Source organism: Oryzias latipes, chromosome 24 (assembly GCF_002234675.1).
Source record: "Oryzias latipes chromosome 24, ASM223467v1".
Taxonomy (NCBI): domain Eukaryota; kingdom Metazoa; phylum Chordata; class Actinopteri; order Beloniformes; family Adrianichthyidae; genus Oryzias; species Oryzias latipes.
Window position 1 is genome coordinate 14,909,983 of NC_019882.2, and position 19,627 is coordinate 14,929,609.

The window sequence follows — 19,627 nt, forward strand, 5'->3', positions numbered from 1 at the left end:
GGACTTCTGTATACCCTCTACTGAAAAAGAGACATCTAATAATCCAAAACTAAATACTTGTTTTTTAAACCTTTACAAGAAAATGTTGTCATTTTATCGAATGATAATATTTGCTATGTCATTTAAATCTCTTTTTAATTAAAAAGATGTCTAAATCTGGATACAAATTGTACAAAAAAAATCACCTTAGGCAAAAGGATTCTTATTTTTTTAATTAACACAGTCAAATTCCATATCACTATACATAATTTTTATAAATATTCTTTTTACAAAAAACAGCTTTAAAAAAAGTTAAATAGAAGTAGGCAAAGTTTTTGCTTAAAAGATTGAAGCTTTCTGAAATGTAACAAATCTATTGACAACCTTATTTCCGTGTAACTAGTCTGTTTCTACTGCAACAATATTTCTTTAAAGATATTTGGAAAAGGATTTTATTCTATAGCATGTACTCTTAGAAAACAATACATTAAAATTTAAACAATAGAGATCTGGGGAAGAGCTATATAACTTAATGATATATAGCTTTATATAGCCCAGTAAGAATTTATTCCTAGGTGTTGGTATAGAATTCAGTTTTGCCTGATTATCAAATAACATTTTTTGATTAGTTAGCTCTCTTTTATAAATTTAGCATACGTAAAAAAAGTTTTAAAAAGTCTCATTTATGGAATAATGAATGATAAAACATTATTTTCCATAGGTAGTTATGTGTTTTAATCAAGCTTCCAATAATCAGGAAAAGGTTTCAACTTGGTGTGGAAGAGCAGTTGTCACACTGGGCTTGTCTTTTCCTTTCATAAAAAAGGTAAGTAGCTCTCCTTTGCCTTTCACAAATATGGGGCCTCTTCTGATGAAGCGGAAACCGTACTCTTTCAAGATGTCAAAGCAGTCCTCCACCACCTTAGGATAAAGAGGAAAACAACATTTTAAAACTGAGATTCTAAAACTGAGGAGGGAGTCTTAAAGTACAAAGTGTTCAGTAATGTTGAGTCAGCAAAACTGTGCATAAGTGCATAAGCACCTGGATGTTTCCCATAACTCCAGTCGACTCCATTCTGCTGGCCACATTGACCGTGTTGCCCCAGATGTCATAATGAGGTTTACGCGCTCCAATAACTCCAGCAAGAACTGCTCCTTTATTCATACCTAAAGGGATAAAAAAGGAGATGTAAATAGAGGCAAACATAAAAGCCTTAAGGCACGAGCAGGCTTTTGCTGACCAATCCGAAGCATAAAGTTGTTGAAGGACTGTTTGTTGAGGTTATCAAGGGTGACTTTCATTGCCAGGGCAAAGTCTGCCAGGTCAGCCAGATGCTGCCAGCGTTCCGTTAGTGACCGGTTCTCTGACTTTGGAAAAACAGAGTGACACTTTTAGATTTCACCAAGTCCTGATATTATGAAACAGCACAGACAATTTTCATGTGATCTCACCTTGCAGTTGCTGTATCCATTGGTGTTACTCCCTGGTGTAAGTCCAGAAGCAGCCATGTAAGTGCTTCCTATTGTCTTGATCTTAGTGATGCACTGGAACTCATCTCTGTCCAACAACTAAAAAAAAAAGAAAAAAGAATTATGCTGATTACATTTGTTGACCGTTTAAATTAAGATGTAACACGAGAGTTACACATATGTGCATTTGACAGACTGTGACGTCTGAACCCACACTGTCAAAGTCTGAGATGATCTCATTGAGAATCCGAAGACACTCAATGCCTCCATTGTTGATGCCCTCCTCAGTGTAGAAATCAGAGAAGTTGGGGATAGAAGCAAACATAACACCTGTTTCATCATAGGACTGACTGTACAGCTCCTGCAAATAAAAAAAGGCATAATTAATATTGAAACTTGTTTTGACGTAAGGTCAAGAAATTCTTCAGCTGTGTTAATAAAAAGGACCACAAGGTGGCACAATTACGTTACGAATTAGTAAAACTTGAGATTGATCTTGAATTGATTTTATTCATGTTAAATAATGAAAAAGAAAAATTAATTAACAAAAAATCAAGGGACAGTAACTTGATTTAAAAACCAAAATAAATTTTAACCCTTGAAGTAACTTATTTCTTTTACTCCCCTTGAGAAGGTGGGTCTAAGGGGAGGGATGCCCAGTCTGTTTAGTTTAGTTTAGCAATCAGCTGTTGTACTTTATAACTGATTTTATGTTTTGTACAATTAGTAAAGCCCGTTGTTGTAATATTGGGCTATATAAATAAAACAGAATTGAATTGTTTAAAAATTTTTTTTACCTATACTATAATTAATAGCCAGTTTATGTGATCAGCTGGACAGCGACAAAAACGAAACAAAAACAGAACTTTCTACAAGTAAAGGGTGAGCGTCACACCAGGGTGTAGCTATAAAGCAAATGACAAGAATTTTATGAGAGAGAAGAATGTAAAGTTGAAGGAAGAGAGACTTCATAACATTTTCAAAATAAAAGAGTGCTGTTTGGTGAAAACTAATTCTTTAAATGTTGTAGTAATTCCAAAATAAAAGCATCATGTTCAAGCGTAATAACTGTTTTTCTGCTGAGTTACTGAAATGATTTATATTTACTATTTAGAACAAAAAATAATATGTAATACGATTTTAACTGATTTAAAGGAGAAAACAAGAGTGGTCTCAAAAAAAAGATTCACCTTGACTTCTGAGTTCTAAAAGAATTGAATTACATTTGAGCATGAAAAGAAAAATTGGAACCCATTTGAAATATTTTTTAATCTGTTATTTTTGTTTATTACCAATAGTTATGTAGCCCTCAAAGGACATAACTGCTCAAAACATGCCCCCTGGCTCATTTGAGACTTCAGTTTTTAAAATAATGCACAAAAAAATAGTGATGAACTTGCCACAAACTCCTAAATACCTCATCTCTCTTTTTTGTGCCCAGGAAATGTTTGGCCACATGCTCTGGCAGCATGTTGGTGACCAGCGCTTCATTCCAGCGCCTTATTTCAAGCACTTTCTCCTTCTGGTCGTGCACGCCAATCTTCCAAAGAAACAGTTTCCTGGACTGATGCTCCAGCTGCAGGCACAGAGTCAAAAAGAAGGTTGGCTTTCTTGTTTTTAGCTGCAGCTCAGTTAAATGTTAAATTCAACTGTCACTCACATGACGAGCAAAGAAATAAAAGCTGATCATCATGACAATAATCATTACAGTCATTAGGTATTTGGACGGCACCATGGATGTTCTGGAACACAAACACAGCAGTGTTGTCAAAATAAAGCAACAATAATCTGAAGATACAATTAATTGTTCACCTTAAACCAAACCTTACCCGTAAGAAGCAAACTGTATGTAGTCATAAAGATCAAATATGTCCTTCCAGCTGTAGATGTTAACAGCCCCAGCTGCTGTGACTACAAGCATCATGAGACCCAGTTTGATTATGTGGCTGACCTGTACCAGCATGGCTGTTGCAATGAGTGACATCACAGCCATGAAGCTGTAGTATTTGGGATTTTCTGCACAGCCATTGTCACCAAGTGACTCCAGCACAGGGCCCATGGTGCTGTTGAAGACCCGCAGTGATGACGGCACACAGCTTAACTGCAATGTCAAGCAGGAAGTGAGGAAAAGAATATCAGTTATTTGGTCTACAAATAAAAGAAATCAATTCCAATATTCTAAATTGTCCATGCTGGCAGTATATATACACAGAATACTATCATCACCACAACATACATGATTTAATACTTCTTTATCTTGACAGTTTTATTCAGAGGCTTTCTACTTCAAATTCATACCAATTTATATTTTGTGCATCCAGTAGATGTCCTGTTAGACCAGCTGAAGCTTCAAAATGATATTGAGTAACCAATTGGTTGAAAGGCTTCAAAGCCTCATGAAAATGTATCTGCCCATCACAACAAAACAGTGTCTGAGCTCAACTGAAGGCATTGTAGCACCATTACAAGCTGGTGAAATGGCTGGCCACACCCTCCTTATGCATCCTCTAATCAGCAGAGAGCATTCTGACAATTTTAGTTGAAATATTTTTCTAAATTTAAATTTAGGGGGGTCACAAAAATCGATTACGGGTGTCATGGTTTTGGGGTGGGCATTGCCCCCTCTTGCTTACGCCTTTATCCGACCTCACATCCAAACAAATATTTGTTAGTTCTATCTATCTATCTATCTATCGATCGATCGATCGATCGATCGATCGATCGATCGATCGATCGATCGATCTATCTATCTATCTATCTATCTATCTATCTATCTATCTATCTATCTATCTATCTATCTATCTATCTATCTATCTATCTATCTATCTATCTATCTATCTATCTATCTATCTATCTATCTATCTATCTATCTATCTATCTATCTATTTATTCAAATGTTGTAAATGTTATTAGTCTATACAACAAGTTGCCACTAGACAAAGCATCTTTTCATAAAATCAGTATTGACTCCTAATTTGCTCAGACTGTTTTAGACTGTAGGGGTTGATGTCAGCAGTAACAAGCTGCTTACAGCTTTTCTTTTTTACATTTCATTTCTTTCTTTCTTTATTTGTACATATATGGCAGTCTTGTTTAAATGGCATCAATCTTCACTGTGTATCCTCAAATGCCTCAAAGCCATCAGTGTGTGTAGCAGGTTGCTCCTGAGAGGTTGAGCCAGCACCATCAAGGCAGACTAATGGACCCCGCTGGGAGCATGCAGTCAGACGCATAAAAGACAGCAACAGTCTGACGCGCACAAAGTGGAAACACTCTAATGGAAAGCCAAAGGCAAACAATTGCTAAAAAAAGATAAATAAAAAAGACCAAAATGACACGCATCACCCCAAACAGAGTTTCTAGAAAGAAAACAATTGTAAAAAAATAAATTAAAAAAAGCTAAAATGATCTGCATCACTCAGAACAGGTTTTCCAGAAAGCTGGAGTTTAACACTTTTTTGTTTTGACATAAACATGGATAGGATAAGAAAAAAATGACCAAATGTGCTATATGTGTGAAGTCCTACCATGTCAGCGATCACCGCCATGGTTAAAACAAATATGGCCGCCATGGCCCATGTGTTTCTTGCCCACCTGGTGCGATCGATCCACATTGAGAAGGAAACCAGTCGTTTGGAGAACATCTGTGACATAAATTAGTTATTATAAACATGAAAAGTTTTTTTTTTAAATTTTCTCTGAAAATGTAAAATCGCTAAATAATAATGACCATGCTATGAAAGCACAGGCTTATCACAGTAAAAGAAATCCCAATGAATTCAATCAAAATTTTCTTCCATTCACTCACCCTGGGGAAGATGGCAGCAAGGGAGCACAGTGTGAGGGTTAGTAACAACACCTCTCCAATAGCTAGAGTCACATAATTCACAACAAGCCTGCAAAAACACAAGCAAACAATTGTTTTGCTTAAACAGATCCAGGATCATGGAGTGCTATGAAAGAAATCCACTTTCATCTGAATGTTGAGATGGTGGTGATCTAGTAAATATGAAGCGTTCACTCACAGTGGATCTATAAACACCTCCATTGCCGTGATGAAAAAGAGCACTATGATGCAGCAGGAGAAGGCCGCTCCACTTCGCTTCTCCTTCTCTGAGGAGTAGTGCTCCTCTAGCTTCTTGTCCACAAAACAGAGAGAAACGGGGTTGATTTTATGATCCTTCATTCTGTCAAAAACAAACATACAAACAGTGTTTCAAGAAGTGCCCGCAGTCAAAAAGGGCTGATTTGAGGAGGACCTTTGTTTTGCATTTACATGCACCACATACTCTTTCTTTATCTATTATATACTCTGCAAATATAAATATATAAATATCCACAAAATATTAAGATCAAGCCCAAAAAAAAACTCATTTAAAAAACTATTTGAATAATCCCAAATTTAAATCCTTTAGCAATCAAAAATATTCATGTCTACACTTTATGATTCAGAGTAAAAGTTGGATAATTTCAAAGTGTAAGCTTTGCTTTTGTCTTCTCCTACATTTGCTGAGACTCTCTGTCCAGGAGCTCCTGCTGCAGCCGTCTATTGATCGCTTGTTCCTCAATCATCTTGTTCCTCTGAAGTGAGCCATGAAAAAATAGACAATAATGCGCCATTTTTACAGGATTTTGAGTGTTGGGTGGGTAAATATTGTATTGGTGTGTTTAGATTTTTGACAGATAATCTGTTTTGTTATGATTCACCTCCTGTTTGGAAGCAGTTGGCACTAATTGGAGAGAGCTTGTGTTTCCCTGGGTGGCTTTCGTGTTGATCAGCTGGTTTGAATTCCTGCTGCCCACATTGTCTAGTGTCTAACAGAAGAAAACCAGGGTCAACTGTGGAAATCCATATTTTTCGTAGTATTTGAAGGGGATATAAAACTCTTACCTCTCTCTTAAGTCCTTGTTCTGTCTGTTTTGGCACAAGAACCAAGTATGTCTCGATCCCTTTCTCCAGCAGATACTCACACCTCTCCCCACCGCTCCCCGGCTCCACCTCAAACTCCCCGTGCAGGCTGTCCTTGGTGCTTTGGGAGATATGTACTCTCCTTGTACGGCACAGAGATTTTCTTCAAACAAAACCCAAGAAAGGTGCAACCAAAAACAAAGCGCTGATATTGCTCCATACCCCGGAATTCCACCGGACTCCATCTTGTTGGCCACGGTGACGTCTGTGGACCAGACATCAAACTGCCAGCGCTTCTGCCCGAGCACTCCACCGAGCACGGTGCCTGTGTGAACACCCACGCGCATGTCCACATCCGTTTTTGTCATTTCACGAACGTACCTGCACAAAATACAAAATGTGGAGACCCTTTTTATTTCATGTTGTGTTAAAATTTTCCTAAACTTCATTCTCTTATAAGCCCTCATATTTGATTTCGTACATTTCCTTTACTTAAGATTTTTCCTGGTGAACCGGTGTGCCTCCTCCTTTCTGTTGTGATTCACATCTCTCCTAACATGGTCTCAGTGTGGATTTCTGACCATTACAGAAGAAATATAAAATTCTTCACTGCCAGAATTCTTGTTCTGGCAGTGGAGCCTTTAGACCTATTTTACTCTGAAACCAGCTGCCTTTTTGGATATTCTCTTTATGATTTTAAATCAGCTCCTAAAAATCTTAACTTTTCATGCTGCAGTTCTTTAAATTACTTCTTTATTTTATAATTTATGTAATATTAGATTACATAGTCTAATATTACATATTAGACTTTACTTTCCTTGCTGTGTTTAATGTGTTTATATTTAAAATGTGCTTTATAAATAAAGTTGCAGTTAAGTACAGGTTTTATTAAGAAATGAAATTAATTAGTTTCATAAAGTTTAAATAAATTGCTTTGATATCCACAATAACAGCAATAATTTCATGCAAACTTTGAGCTAATGTTATATCTTTCTTGGTTTTTCTTGCACCCAATTTACTTATGCGGTATGAATATTAAATAGTTACTCACGAGATGGCTTCCACCATTGCTAGGCCCATCATTATCGAGCAAACGGCGTGGTCTTCTCTGAAGTCAGGAAGGCCGCAGATACAGTAGTAACAATCTCCAAGAATCTTAATCCTCAGCTGATGGTATTGCTGATACAACAAGACAAAATGAAATTAAAAAATGAAGCCTGAGTTTGCAGTTTAGTGTCCAAAAGGTTTGGATCGAATTGTAAATAAAAACAGTCAAATCCTTATTTGCAGTTTTACACAACCTTATGAAATACGTCTTTTTTTATGCACCCAAACTGGGAGAAAATATTATAAAATATTTTTTCATTTTTTCTTGGAAGATGCTTCTGTCATTTATAATAGATGACTAAATTAGCTTGTGTGTGATGTCATGTGTGAAAATGTTACCAAGTATTTTAGATGGAGGAGATTCCAATCAGCTTCTCCTCCCAAAGATTTTCTGAGATGACGTTGTGACTCTGTGATGAAAGCTGGGATCAGCTCAATCATAATAATCAATAATACTATAAAACTTGATGGATGGCATTAACTTGTTAAGATTAAAATCATTTGCTAAAATAAAGTACTTTGGAATTTTTTAATGAAGTTGTTCTGAGATCTGTCAGTGTTTTTAGATATATTTCCTAAATACAAAAACTGATTTTTTTATTATTTTAAACAAACGTTCAATAAATCGGAAATTTGTGTTCATGTGATATTTGCACTCAAAACAAATTCCATATTCATGCATTTCACTGCTTAGATTTTACTCTTAATCTTATCCCGTCTGATGTTGTTAACATTTTAACCCTTGGACTATGTTTTTTCTATTAGTTCTTAGTTTACTGAAATTCTTTTGAATTTGCAAGTTCGTTTTCTACATTTAAATTTAAAAGCTTTTTCAATATTTTGTAACCCATGGAAAGGGTTTTATAAGCTTTTGTGTAATTGTGTTTAATTTATCTAATTTTTTAATTTATCTAATCAATTAAACAAAAACTACAACTCAAACTACAACCATATGCGGTCCACCAAAACCAAACTTATATTGATGATCCTTTTTAATGTTTTATTTCTCCTGTAATTCTGGCATCTACCCACAAATGGTCCTCTCCAAATAAATTGACCTGCAGGTGCCGAGAGATTTTGGAAGATTTTTTTGTTTTGTTTGTTGTTTTTCTGACGTTCATGCGTGTTTTTTACAAATCAGAAAGTCGTTTTTCCGATCATTTTAACACCACGTGAACGCAGCATTTCACTAAGTTTGTGTTTTCCCTGAGGGACATCAACCCAGTGGTGCAATTGGCACTAAAATGGGAGCAAAAGTCACAGTTTCGAAATAAATATTCAAAACTGTTCTGTTTATATATTAATTTTTAATCAAAAGAAAAGCATGTTTTTGTGTAGATGTCATGTTATTTCTTTCCCTTATGAGGTGGATTACTAAAACACGTCACGTCCGGCTCCTGGCCCGGGTCTTCTGTCAAGTTTTAGAACCCTTTGTGGCCTACCAGTCAAAAGGTTTGCCCATCCCTGATGTAAAGCAATGCAGTATAGCCCAGTAACAGAAAGACAGAGACAAAAACTCATTTTTAATACTCACAGCTGCCAGTTTGTCAAAGCGGGCAAAGAGTTCATTGAGCAACTTAACCAGCTCTTGGGCACTACAGGTAGACGATAACTGGGTGAAGCCTACAATGTCTGCGAAGAGGATGCTGTGGACCAAACAGATGTGTGTAAAGAAACCTCTTTTGGATTAAAAAAGGAGAAACTTCTTTTGAGTCTGACCTGACGTTTTCATGGCGGTACATGTACATGGTGTTAAACTGCTGCTGCTGCTGGACGTCTGTCTGATCGGCCTGATTCTTCATGCCTTGCAGCATTTCATCAGCAATGTGTTTGGGAAGGATGGACAGCAAAAGTTCCTCCTGTTTAAACAGTCAGACAATGAGGACATTCCATTACTGTACTCCATTTCGGCATCCTCCAGTGGGTCTTAAACGAAAATCTGTCAAATTAATTAGACTCCTTTTTCAAAGGTTTTTTCTGGATTTCCTTAGCTGCTCGCTTATTTTTTTATAGCTTTTTTTACATTATCATTGAGTTGCTTTTTTTATCTTTAAACAATTTCCTGTCTTTACTTTGGCAGCACGAAATCAACCACCATGGGGGAAACAGTCACATCTTTCAAATATGGTCAGCTTTCATATAGCCTTTTCTAAATTTATCAAAAAGTCTGTGTTGTAAGTACATAATTACACAATCACCAGAAAACATGCTTCTGAAATGTTTGGAAAAATGTTAAATGTAGGTTATGACTTTTTTTTCTTACAAGTTCCCTGATGGCAGCCACTGTGGGGAAAACCACAGTCTCCCTAATTGCCCTGTTATCTCTAAGCAGAGCAAAACATGGTTTAATAGTGTAGCGCATGTGTTCCACATGCCTGATATATATTTGTTTTAGGGCAGAAGAGTGTTTGCCCAGAATGAAAGAATCTGTTGTTCTATTTCTTGAAGCAGGGGCGTGTGCCTTCCTTCTTTACCTGTTGAGTACTCTGCTCCTCCAGGGTAAGTTTGACCTGCAGAGACTGACGAGCTTCTAAAAAGGCTGTCCTGTACTTCCTGTCTGCCATGTAGAAGGACATCACGCCCACTAAGGTGGCTCCAACGTATAGCATCACATTAGCAAGGAGCTGGAGGGAGGAGAAATAGTTTCTTTCTGTAATACCCGCATACATAAGTCAGCTGATGGAGGGGCATGGAAATTTTTAACCATATTAAACAATGTTTACACTCCTTTTTCTGCTATGCATAATAATGAGGAAGAAAAACATGTAAAGTGCACAAATTTTGATGTCATTTTGCTAAATAAATGTGACATGCTCCTTTTTTGCTTTTGCTTTTTTTTGATTACTACCTTTGTTTCTTTTTTTTATCAGTAAAATATAAAAACATAAACGTGAAAAATCTTAGAACAACCAACGTTGCCTCCCAAATCTAAAAGCAAGGCACAATTAAGCAAAAACAGATAAGAACATTCAAAATCAATTTTTTAATATTAAAAAAATAGAAATTGAATTAAATATATATTTATTTTATAATGTATATATTTATCAAATACATATATAGATAAGTAAACACAACACATACATTTATGTTAGAAACTAACACGACTTAAAAGTAGGATACTTTTTAGGACACTATAATGATAAACTTTTAAAAAGTCCAAATTATTAAAACTACATGGATTGTCTGAAATATCAAACTGTTATATTTATATAAACTATATAACCAACTATTGCCAAATGACATTCAGAATTTATTTATGATTATGAAGAAAAAGTTAAATAATGTTTTAAAGCAACCTGTAGTGAATTTGTAAAATTACTGTATATTAAAAAAATAGTAAAAAAATAAAAAACTAAAAAAACTAAGACACAACACAAGAATATATGATAAATAATACGTCGAAAGATAAAATATGTTATTAATATTGCTATTATAATATTATAATATAGCGGTTACCTCAAAAAAGTAAACTTCTTCAGATTAGTTTGACTTTATTTAACAGAAATGTTCTATTACAATGGTGAACCTAAAAATTGAACAATTTCAGAACATAATCATATCTGATAAATCATATCAGTGCAAAGATTTATGTTTTTAAACTTTGCTCGGATATTTATTGTGTTATTAATGCATTTTCCTGTTTTGTGAAGCACTTTGTGTGCGAATGGTGTTATACAAATAAACTTGCCTTGCCTTAAATGTTTGTAGAAAGTTTTTTTGTACTACCTGTCTGACAAGCATGGGCCCCTGCAGGTGGTCTTGAAAGGTTTGGGCCACAGTCACCCCCAGCACCAAGGTGTGGACCCCGCAGGAGAGCGTCGTCAGGAGGACGAGGGGCACCAGGTTGAGCGGCAGAGTCAGGAAACTGGAGAAGCTGAAGAAAGCCTGCCAGCCCACGGAGTCACTGGCTCCAGAGAAGCGCTGGTAGTTCAGGCCCATGTAACACAGGACGTGGATGGTGACCATCATCCACAGCGCGTACGGCACCGCTCCACGCGCCACGGGGGACGCGGGCAGTCTGCGGAACCGGCACAGCAGGTACAGCGCCACGTCCATCAGCAGCCCCGCCGCCGCCACCAGCAGCATCACCAGCTTGTCCCGCGTGTACACCACCGCGCACATGACGACGACGAAGGCGTTGAACAGAGCCGCAAACGCCACCAGCACCAGCAGGTTCTCCTCCCTCTGTCGCCGAAAGTAGCTCTGGTAAAGTCTCTCCAGTGACTCCGGCGTAAAGGTGAGGGACACAGAGAGCGGCAGGCAGCGGCAGCATCTGGACCGGATCACTGCCACCTCACGGCTCCGACGCGGGTCATGACCCGCAGCGCCGGGCACCCGCACGGAATACTCCACGGAGCATTCTGTGGACGGGTCCGTGTCTGATGTGGGTACCCGGTCCAGTGGCATGCAGAGTGCTCAAGGAAAGCTGCTCAGGTTAAGATAATCCAAAGGCGCAGAAATCCCCAAAATCCATGGAAGATGCGCAATGATGGCCATAACTGGGCATTTGGATCAAAACGGAGTTGAGGAAGAGACACACCTTCATGAAACTCCTCTTACCTTGCTCAAGCCTAATTCCTATAGCGTTTAAACATCTCAAATAGTCCGACTTTTCCTTGCAGCTGAAGTTTAACCCGGCACCATGGCAGCCTGGAGGCCCATCATCCATTTATCCGAACAGAGCGCCTCATACTCCTATGTACACTGCTTTAAATTACATCAAGATCTGCAAAATAGAATCAGGTTTCAGGAGCAAATCTGTCTCCTCCCACACCCACCCCTTCCTTCTGGAAGCAACAGATCCTCTGCTGCCCAACTGGGAAAAAAGTGATGAAGATCAGACAAAAGCAAAAGAGTAAGGTTCATTTTTTTTTATTTTTTTTTTATTTCAATATGACACACACAAACACAAACATATACATATATATATATATATACACCCAAGTTTCAACCTTTAGTGTACATCAGAGGAACATGGCCTCATAAAAGTCCTGGTGTGCTTTTTGGCACTAAACTTCAAAAATCTCAAGTTCTGGTCAATAATCAGTCTCTGTGGCTGTTCGATGTTTCTGCTTTTCCGATCATCCCACTCAGAGCGCTTCCCAGAGCCAGGGTTATAGCCACCAGAACCCCGATGGTCCCCAGTGTCCCCAGAGCTGCGGTGCCTAACGCTGCGGCGCCGAGCGCCCCAGCACCGATGGGGGCTGCTGCTGCGGTGACCGTCTCCATGCCAATTCCTTTAATTAGCTCCGTCCCTGTCAGGTGGCCCCTTTGCAGATTCACCTTGGTGTGGAACGGACTTTTTGTTGCGCCAAGAGAAAATGCTGCTACTGCAATGAGCGCCACCGTCACAAGATCTGATGCTGTCAACAAAGTTGTTTTTAATGCAACCCCTTTAAGAGCTACGAGTGTCCCAGCCACGACAGAACCCAGAATGATTAAAGTAGAGTTTCTGGAATCAAATGTCTGCTTTGCTGCAACACTTGCTGCGCCGAGTGACACCCCTGCAGCAGCTGCTGCCCCTAAAGCTGCTGCTGTGGCACTTCTGGGTTTTAGAGGGCTCTCCAGAATGGCTCTTAAAGCCAATGATATTGTCACACTAGCTGCAATAGAGATCTTTCCAGCCACCTCCGTTCCCAGTCCAACCATGGCCACCGTTCCCAGGCCAGCTCCCAGCAACCCCGCCGACAGGAAAGCCACCCAGAGGACTGAATTTAGCATCAACACCACCTCTGTTTCCAACCCGTCTCCTGCTTTGCCTGTCCCTAAACCCACAGAAAACCCAAGAATTCCCACAAAAACACAATAGAAAAATATTCGCTCCAATAATTTGCTGCCTGTATTGGGTGCTTGCGCTACACTGCTTGTTATGGTCTTTCTGAGAGCGTAGAGGGCTCCAATGGTCAGGATCAGAAAGAAAAGTCCAAGTATGGCGCCCATTTGTCCATAGACAACACTGAGGTACAGAGTGGTAAAGATTATCAGCAGAGCTATGGTCATGTCATTGACATTGGAGCATGAGTAGATGAAAAGAACCAAAGCACCTTGGCCTGCAATGTAGATCCACGGTGGAAGTACTCCAACCAGAACTCCAGTGGTGACAGCGCCTGCCACCACCGAGGCCCCAGCTGTGGCTTCGGTCAACCAAGGTGACCCCAGTCCTGCTTTGAGCATCAGCTTCATCACCGCGGCAGCAAGCAGGAAACCAGCTCCGAGCGACAACAGTGCTGAGGTGAAGACGAGGCACGCCGTCACCACCGTGACCCCAGTGGAGCCGGCACGTGCAGCAGCTCGAGCGGCTGTCTTCAGCAGGACATCCTTCATCAGAGAGGACTCCACAGCAAACGAGGCGGCTTCTCCAAACGCAAACCCAGCAGCGGCGCTGCGGAGGACGGTCTCCAGCAGCTTAAAAACTCCTAAAGAAAAGAAATAAAGCATTCTGAGTTACGACTCTTTAAGTTCAGTAAAAAACATTCCATTAGTCTATTATAGTGGCTACAAAACTCAGCCTTTAAAGACCCACACCGATCAATTTTGGAGCTATTTTAAAAGCGTTCTTTTAATAATGATTATGCTGTCATTAACTAGAACATAGTTTCTGTAGAGTCTTAGGAGTTCATTACAAATTTACCTCTGAGTTGCTGAGAGCTATCAGTTTACATGCTCTCCCGCTAGCTTACAGCCCCTCACACCCGCAACCTGACAATATTGGTACAGCAAAAATGGTGAGTAACCTTGGAGCTATCCAGTCGTACAGTTTTGATCCAGATCCAGATGCCTGCTCAGTTGAGGAAAACAAAGACGTTTCTGGATTTAGTTGTCTATAAGGGGAGGCATCAGAATGGTGGGAAACAGGGATCTTGTGGCCCCGCCCATCATATTTTCTACGTAACAATTAAGTTCTTTTTCAAACAGCATTTGCTTTTTGTCTGCTCCTGATTTAGAATCAATTGAATAAAGAAATAGAAATACAATTTTATATGTTAAATTTTCTTTTTGTCCTCCATTTTTTAGAAAAATGCCACAGGAGGATGTTAAACACACCAAAAACACAGTTTTCATCTGAGTGGGTCTTTAAAAAAGTGAGCAAAGCCACTTTATTTTATTCCTAATCTGTGTTCATAATTTGGGATCTTACACTTTCTTATCTTATAGAGATTTTACATAAAAAGTTCTTACTGTTATCAAACTGCCCCTTTGAGCATTTCCTTTGACAAATTTCCCTGCGTGAAAAACCCTGTGACATCAACAATAAGTCATAAATCTATTTTTCCATGTCTTTTTTCTTTTTTGAGTCAGATTTCTTACTTTTCCTTTAAGTATTTTTTGACATAAAAGCTATTATACCTTTAAAATAAAGCACTTTTTTGGAAAATTCACTTTTTACTTCTCTTAAAAAATGATTTAAATGGATAGAATCCGAATAGACATTAAAGTAATAGATTTGTTATAGGGTTGCATGTATTGAAAATACAGCACTGAGACTTGTGATTATTATACTGATTATAAATGCTTAATGTGAGCTTGTTTGCTGCTATATGTAGTGGACCTTTTTGAAAATGACAAAAGGATTTGACCTTTTAAAAGCTTTTTTTCTTCCAACACTTGGGTTCATTCATGTGTAAACCTGCTCCTGTCCCTTTAAGAACAAAATGAAAGCACCTCCGAGCTGAAACCCAAACCCAGGAAGTGTGTCAAAAAAAGCCTAAGAACAGCAAACATTTCAACAGACCGTCTCAGCTTCATTAACAACTGTGTCTGCCTATGAAACCCTGCAAACACACCTCTCCATTCATGTTCTGCATGTATTCTGCTCCACATCTTCAGCAGTTCTGTCTCCAAACTATCATTCACCTCCCAATACCAGTTTTAGACATTAGTAACTGAGATCTGACTTTTAAAAAGCTCAGCTATTCCATTTTATGGTGTTTCTGCCAGGTTGCTACATCTCATAAATATGTTCTCATCTTACCCAGGTTTGATTCTGCCATATTACTTCTGTGCAGCAGTGAGCCGGCCTGGAAGCTCCGCCTCAAGTTTTGTGATGTCACAATAAAGTTCGCATGAATGAACCAATCAGATGAGTCCCTTCTCCGTTCTGGTGAAATTAGAGGGAAAATTATTTAGTATTTACCATATTAATAACCCTAGGCAAGTTTTATATTGATAAAAGTAATTTTTTAAAAACCAAACCATTTTTTAATATATTTCAAAAGTAGATTTGTTTACATTTTATTTCATCAAAAGTAATAAAAATGGTAAAAAATGTTAGTAATATAGTAATAAAAAATTGTGGAAATTTTTCACTTTTGTTAAGGAGAATAATATGAACTATGAATTATATATAAATTATATGAAACCCCTTAGCATATACGTGTATATTTTTATTTCATGGTGTGTCTTCATTTAATGATAGAACTACTATGTTTGTTCTTAGTGTCGTAACTTAATATTTATGTGCATATGCTCTTATGTTGAAATGCGTAGTTTTCAATTTCACTTCCGTTTTCGTGGTTTCCTGTTCCGTGGTCACCTGACTTCTCTCCCGAAGCACATGACATCCACTTCCTGTATTAGTCCTGGTTTTGCCTGAGTTTGTTGCTTTTCTTTACTGTTTGTCTGTCTGTGAGGACTGAATGCAGACTTTTGAGTAAAAAACGGCGCCAAGAGACTCAGACTGAAGAAGGACAACATTTGTGTTTTCTCCTTTGTTCTTTGAACGAACATTCATTTTAGGTAAGTAAGTACTTTACGAAAAAAAAACTTTTTTTTCATTTGATTCCTAGGAAATACTCATGCACGTATTAACGCATGATCCTTACATTTGCCTTAAGTTATAACTATGTTATTAGAACTTTATATTGGACAGCTTTACACGTTTTGAGTTGGCCCAGTGAGTTGGCTCAGAGTAGACTGAGTTGACTAACCTGGCAGGTTGTTTTTGCTCGCAGCTCAGTCAGTCACACCCTGTCAGGTGAGAATCAGGAGGTTAGACAAACGTGTCATGTCTTCTTTAAACATTAGATCCGGACAGGCAGAAATCAAAAATTGGAAAATATTTCATAGACATCTTGCTGGCAAAACTGCCATTCCCTGTGTATTTAAAGTACTTACTTACCTCCTTCCTAAATGATAAAATACAATATTTACATTCACTTCATGAAGCTTTTTATAGTGTTAGTATTGTTTGTGATCATTAACACCTGTTTTTGTTGTCTTCTCCGCAGAAATGCATTTTTCCCTGCTTCTGTTTGCCTGTGCACTTTGTGGATCCACCCTCGCCCTCAACAATGGACTGATGAGAACGCCTCCCATGGGCTGGTTAGCCTGGGAACGGTTCCGCTGCGACATCGATTGTCAAAATGACCCCAAGAACTGCATCAGGCAAGCCAATTCTTCCAAATTCACTCCCAAAACAGTCGTAATCACTGTATTCTACTGTGATAAACGGGGCTTTGATCTCTGCCAATCACTCCTTTCCTTTTCCCAGTGAAAATCTGTTCATGGATATGGCAGACAGACTCTCAGAGGACGGCTGGAGGGAGCTTGGCTATGTTTACGTCAACATAGATGACTGCTGGTCCTCCATGGAGAGAGATGAGAATGGGCGGCTGCAGCCTGACCCCAAGAGGTAGGATGAGTGCCACCTAGAGATACATCAACCAGAAGATGTTTGGCTGTGGTGTGCAGATCTAATCTGTCAGTCATATGACAAACAAACCAGATCAATCAGTAACTGCTCTCCAGTTAACTTGGGTGCAGCCTCAGCACAAACCTGATAACCTCTGAATTAGCTGTGAAGTGGCATTGAATAGATATACCAACCTGCTGCTGCACTACAAATTGCTTTTCCAATCCCAAAAATAAAAACTAAAACCTGCAGGGAAATTAAGGTTTGCACAAAACTGCTTTTCACCACCCCCAGGTTTCCAGGGGGAATCCGTAAGCTGGCTCGCTACATGCATGACAGAGGTCTGAAGCTGGGCATCTATGGGGACATGGGCACCCACACGTGCGGGGGGTATCCCGGCACCACGCTGGACAAAATTGAAATCGACGCACAGACCATTGCTGACTGGGAGGTGGATATGTTTAAATTTGACGGCTGTTACTCCAACGCCACCGAGCAGGAGCAGGGTATGGAGGTCTTAGGGGAGCTCGGTTCCTGTTTTAGAAGTTTATTTGATTGTAAATGCATTCTGGCTCTGGCAGGTTACCCCCTCATGTCCAAGGCTTTAAATGCCACGGGCCGTCCCATTGGCTACTCCTGCAGTTGGCCTGCCTATCGTGGCGGACTCCCACCAAAGGTAATTTTATTACTAACAAACAAAAAGAGTTTTTGCGTGTGTTACATGTGGGATGATTACCTGAACTTCAAATTCAGTGTCAAATTGATGTTTTCAGGTAAATTATACTCAACTTGGGGAGATCTGCAACCTGTGGCGTAACTATGACGATATCCAGGACTCTTGGGACAGTGTGCTGAACATCATAGACTGGTTCTTTGATAACCAGGATGCCCTGCAACCTGCAGCGGGACCTGGGAGGTGGAACGACCCTGATATGGTTTGGATCAGCTCTCCAACCAACAAATTAAACAAAACAAATAGCAGTTTCCTTTGAGTTTTTTTTTTTAAACTCCAAAGCTAAATATGTAGTGTATTAATTACAGGCTTTATCCTCCCACCCCAGCTCATCATTGGTGACTTTGGTCTCAGCTTGGACCAGTCTCGTTCTCAAATGGCGCTCTGGTCAATCATGGCCGCTCCTCTTTTCATGTCCAATGACCTTCGCACCATCAGCAGTGGAGCTCGGAGCATCCTGCAGAACAAAATCGCCATTGGCATCAACCAGGACGCCATGGGCATGCCGGGAAGACGCATTTTAAAGGTAGGACATTTTTATTTGGATCTTTTTTTGGTTGGTTGAGATAAAACATGTTTTTAAAATAACCGAATTGCAGGAGAAAAGTGGTATCGAGGTGTTCTGGCGCCCCTTGTCCAACAATGCTAGTGCGTTGGTATTCTTCAGCAGGCGTACTGACATGCCCTACCGCTACACGTCCTCCCTGCGCCAGCTCAACTTCACCACAGGCAGCTACAAGGTGTGTCTCTAAAAGCCCAACAGCTCCACCCAAGTTGCCTCATATATCCGTTTAATCTTTTTTTATTTGCTCCTCTGTAGATCATTGATGTCTTCACAGGCAAGATGGCCTCCCTGAAAGACTCCACTGATTTTGTGGTGTCGGTAAACCCCACAGGTGTGGTCATGTGGTATGTCTCTGCACCTGCAAGAACAAACCTCAACCACCTCCGTAGAGGCCAGGAAGCCCACAGAGTTGCTGAGGAGAACTTTATTCCTTATGTTTTCCTTTGAAAGATCTTTACTTTCCATGATTTAGCATCTTCCAAATCAAGTGGAGGTTTTTTTCTCCTGCTCGCTGAAAGAAAATGAGATCTGAGCACTTTCAAATGCTTTTTTTTTTCTCACTTTCTGTAAATTCTTTTTTATAAATTATGAATTATTTTTACACAGAAGTACTTTTGATTTTTTTTTTTTAGTTCTTGTGTTTACAGTTAATCTTAACTCAGGATTGGGACTCAACAGCCCTCACTTTTTTAAAATAAATAATGTGAAATGTAATCAGGCGTCAGTATTTTGTGACAAATGTTGCTGCGTTTTGTAATGCAATATATAATACATACTAATGTCTATTCTATTTTGTTATAAGTTACAATGTTTTAAGTAATATCAGCTGCCTGTTGTCTGGGGTAAGCTGATTTGAGCTTTTTCTATTATGATATTGCAGCCCTTATAACTTTTTGCTGAAAAATAATAGGATTTCATCACTAAAAAGCAAAAAACAAATTGAAATTTTGACAACTTTTGGATTCTGTTTCTGCAGACAGTCTAATTCAATAAACACGACAATGATCTGTGTACGATGTTCCTGTATCAGAGATTTTCTCTTACATAACACAAAGATGATAAATGAAAAAAACGAAAACTTTTCTTTCTTTGACTACAATTCAAAGAAATACTAAGTTGTCAATTAAACCTAGTTATGACAATTTTTTCCAAATCTTTTATTAGATTTAGGCTGTTGATTTTATATAATGTGACATAAAAGAGCCTTACAGAAAAACCCATTCTTTCAGATGA

At 38.9% G+C, this 19,627-nt stretch overlaps 2 protein-coding genes and 1 long non-coding RNA gene across 3 annotated transcripts; 2 read left to right on the forward strand and 1 right to left on the reverse strand.

The window, feature by feature from the left end:
• Window positions 1-216: 216 nt before the first annotated feature.
• On the reverse strand, window positions 217-15,540 carry LOC101167167 (adenylate cyclase type 3). The gene is made up of 21 exons (XM_004083842.4): window positions 15,438-15,540; window positions 11,192-13,881; window positions 9,940-10,089; window positions 9,185-9,324; window positions 9,000-9,111; window positions 7,410-7,537; window positions 6,581-6,739; window positions 6,341-6,500; window positions 6,157-6,264; window positions 5,954-6,030; window positions 5,475-5,636; window positions 5,258-5,345; window positions 4,977-5,093; window positions 3,279-3,550; window positions 3,110-3,191; window positions 2,867-3,025; window positions 1,664-1,810; window positions 1,432-1,548; window positions 1,221-1,347; window positions 1,022-1,146; window positions 217-900 (listed from the first exon to the last, which is right to left on the reverse strand). The coding sequence occupies exons 2-21, from the start codon at window positions 11,870-11,872 to the stop codon at window positions 733-735; spliced, it is 3,279 nt and encodes a 1,092-aa protein (XP_004083890.1). The 5' UTR covers window positions 11,873-13,881; window positions 15,438-15,540; the 3' UTR covers window positions 217-732.
• LOC110017722 lies at window positions 1,377-6,516 on the forward strand. Its single transcript, XR_002293220.1, has 3 exons — window positions 1,377-1,488; window positions 2,891-3,050; window positions 6,410-6,516. It is a non-coding gene; the product is annotated as an uncharacterized LOC110017722 (long non-coding RNA).
• Window positions 15,541-16,019: 479 nt separating the features above from the next.
• On the forward strand, window positions 16,020-19,410 carry naga (alpha-N-acetylgalactosaminidase). Its single transcript, XM_004083716.4, has 9 exons — window positions 16,020-16,201; window positions 16,693-16,849; window positions 16,956-17,096; window positions 17,391-17,602; window positions 17,678-17,772; window positions 17,870-18,031; window positions 18,158-18,355; window positions 18,429-18,569; window positions 18,650-19,410. Exons 2-9 carry the CDS (start codon window positions 16,695-16,697, stop codon window positions 18,839-18,841), a joined length of 1,296 nt encoding a protein of 431 aa, XP_004083764.1. The 5' UTR covers window positions 16,020-16,201; window positions 16,693-16,694; the 3' UTR covers window positions 18,842-19,410.
• The last annotated feature ends 217 nt before the right edge of the window (window positions 19,411-19,627 follow it).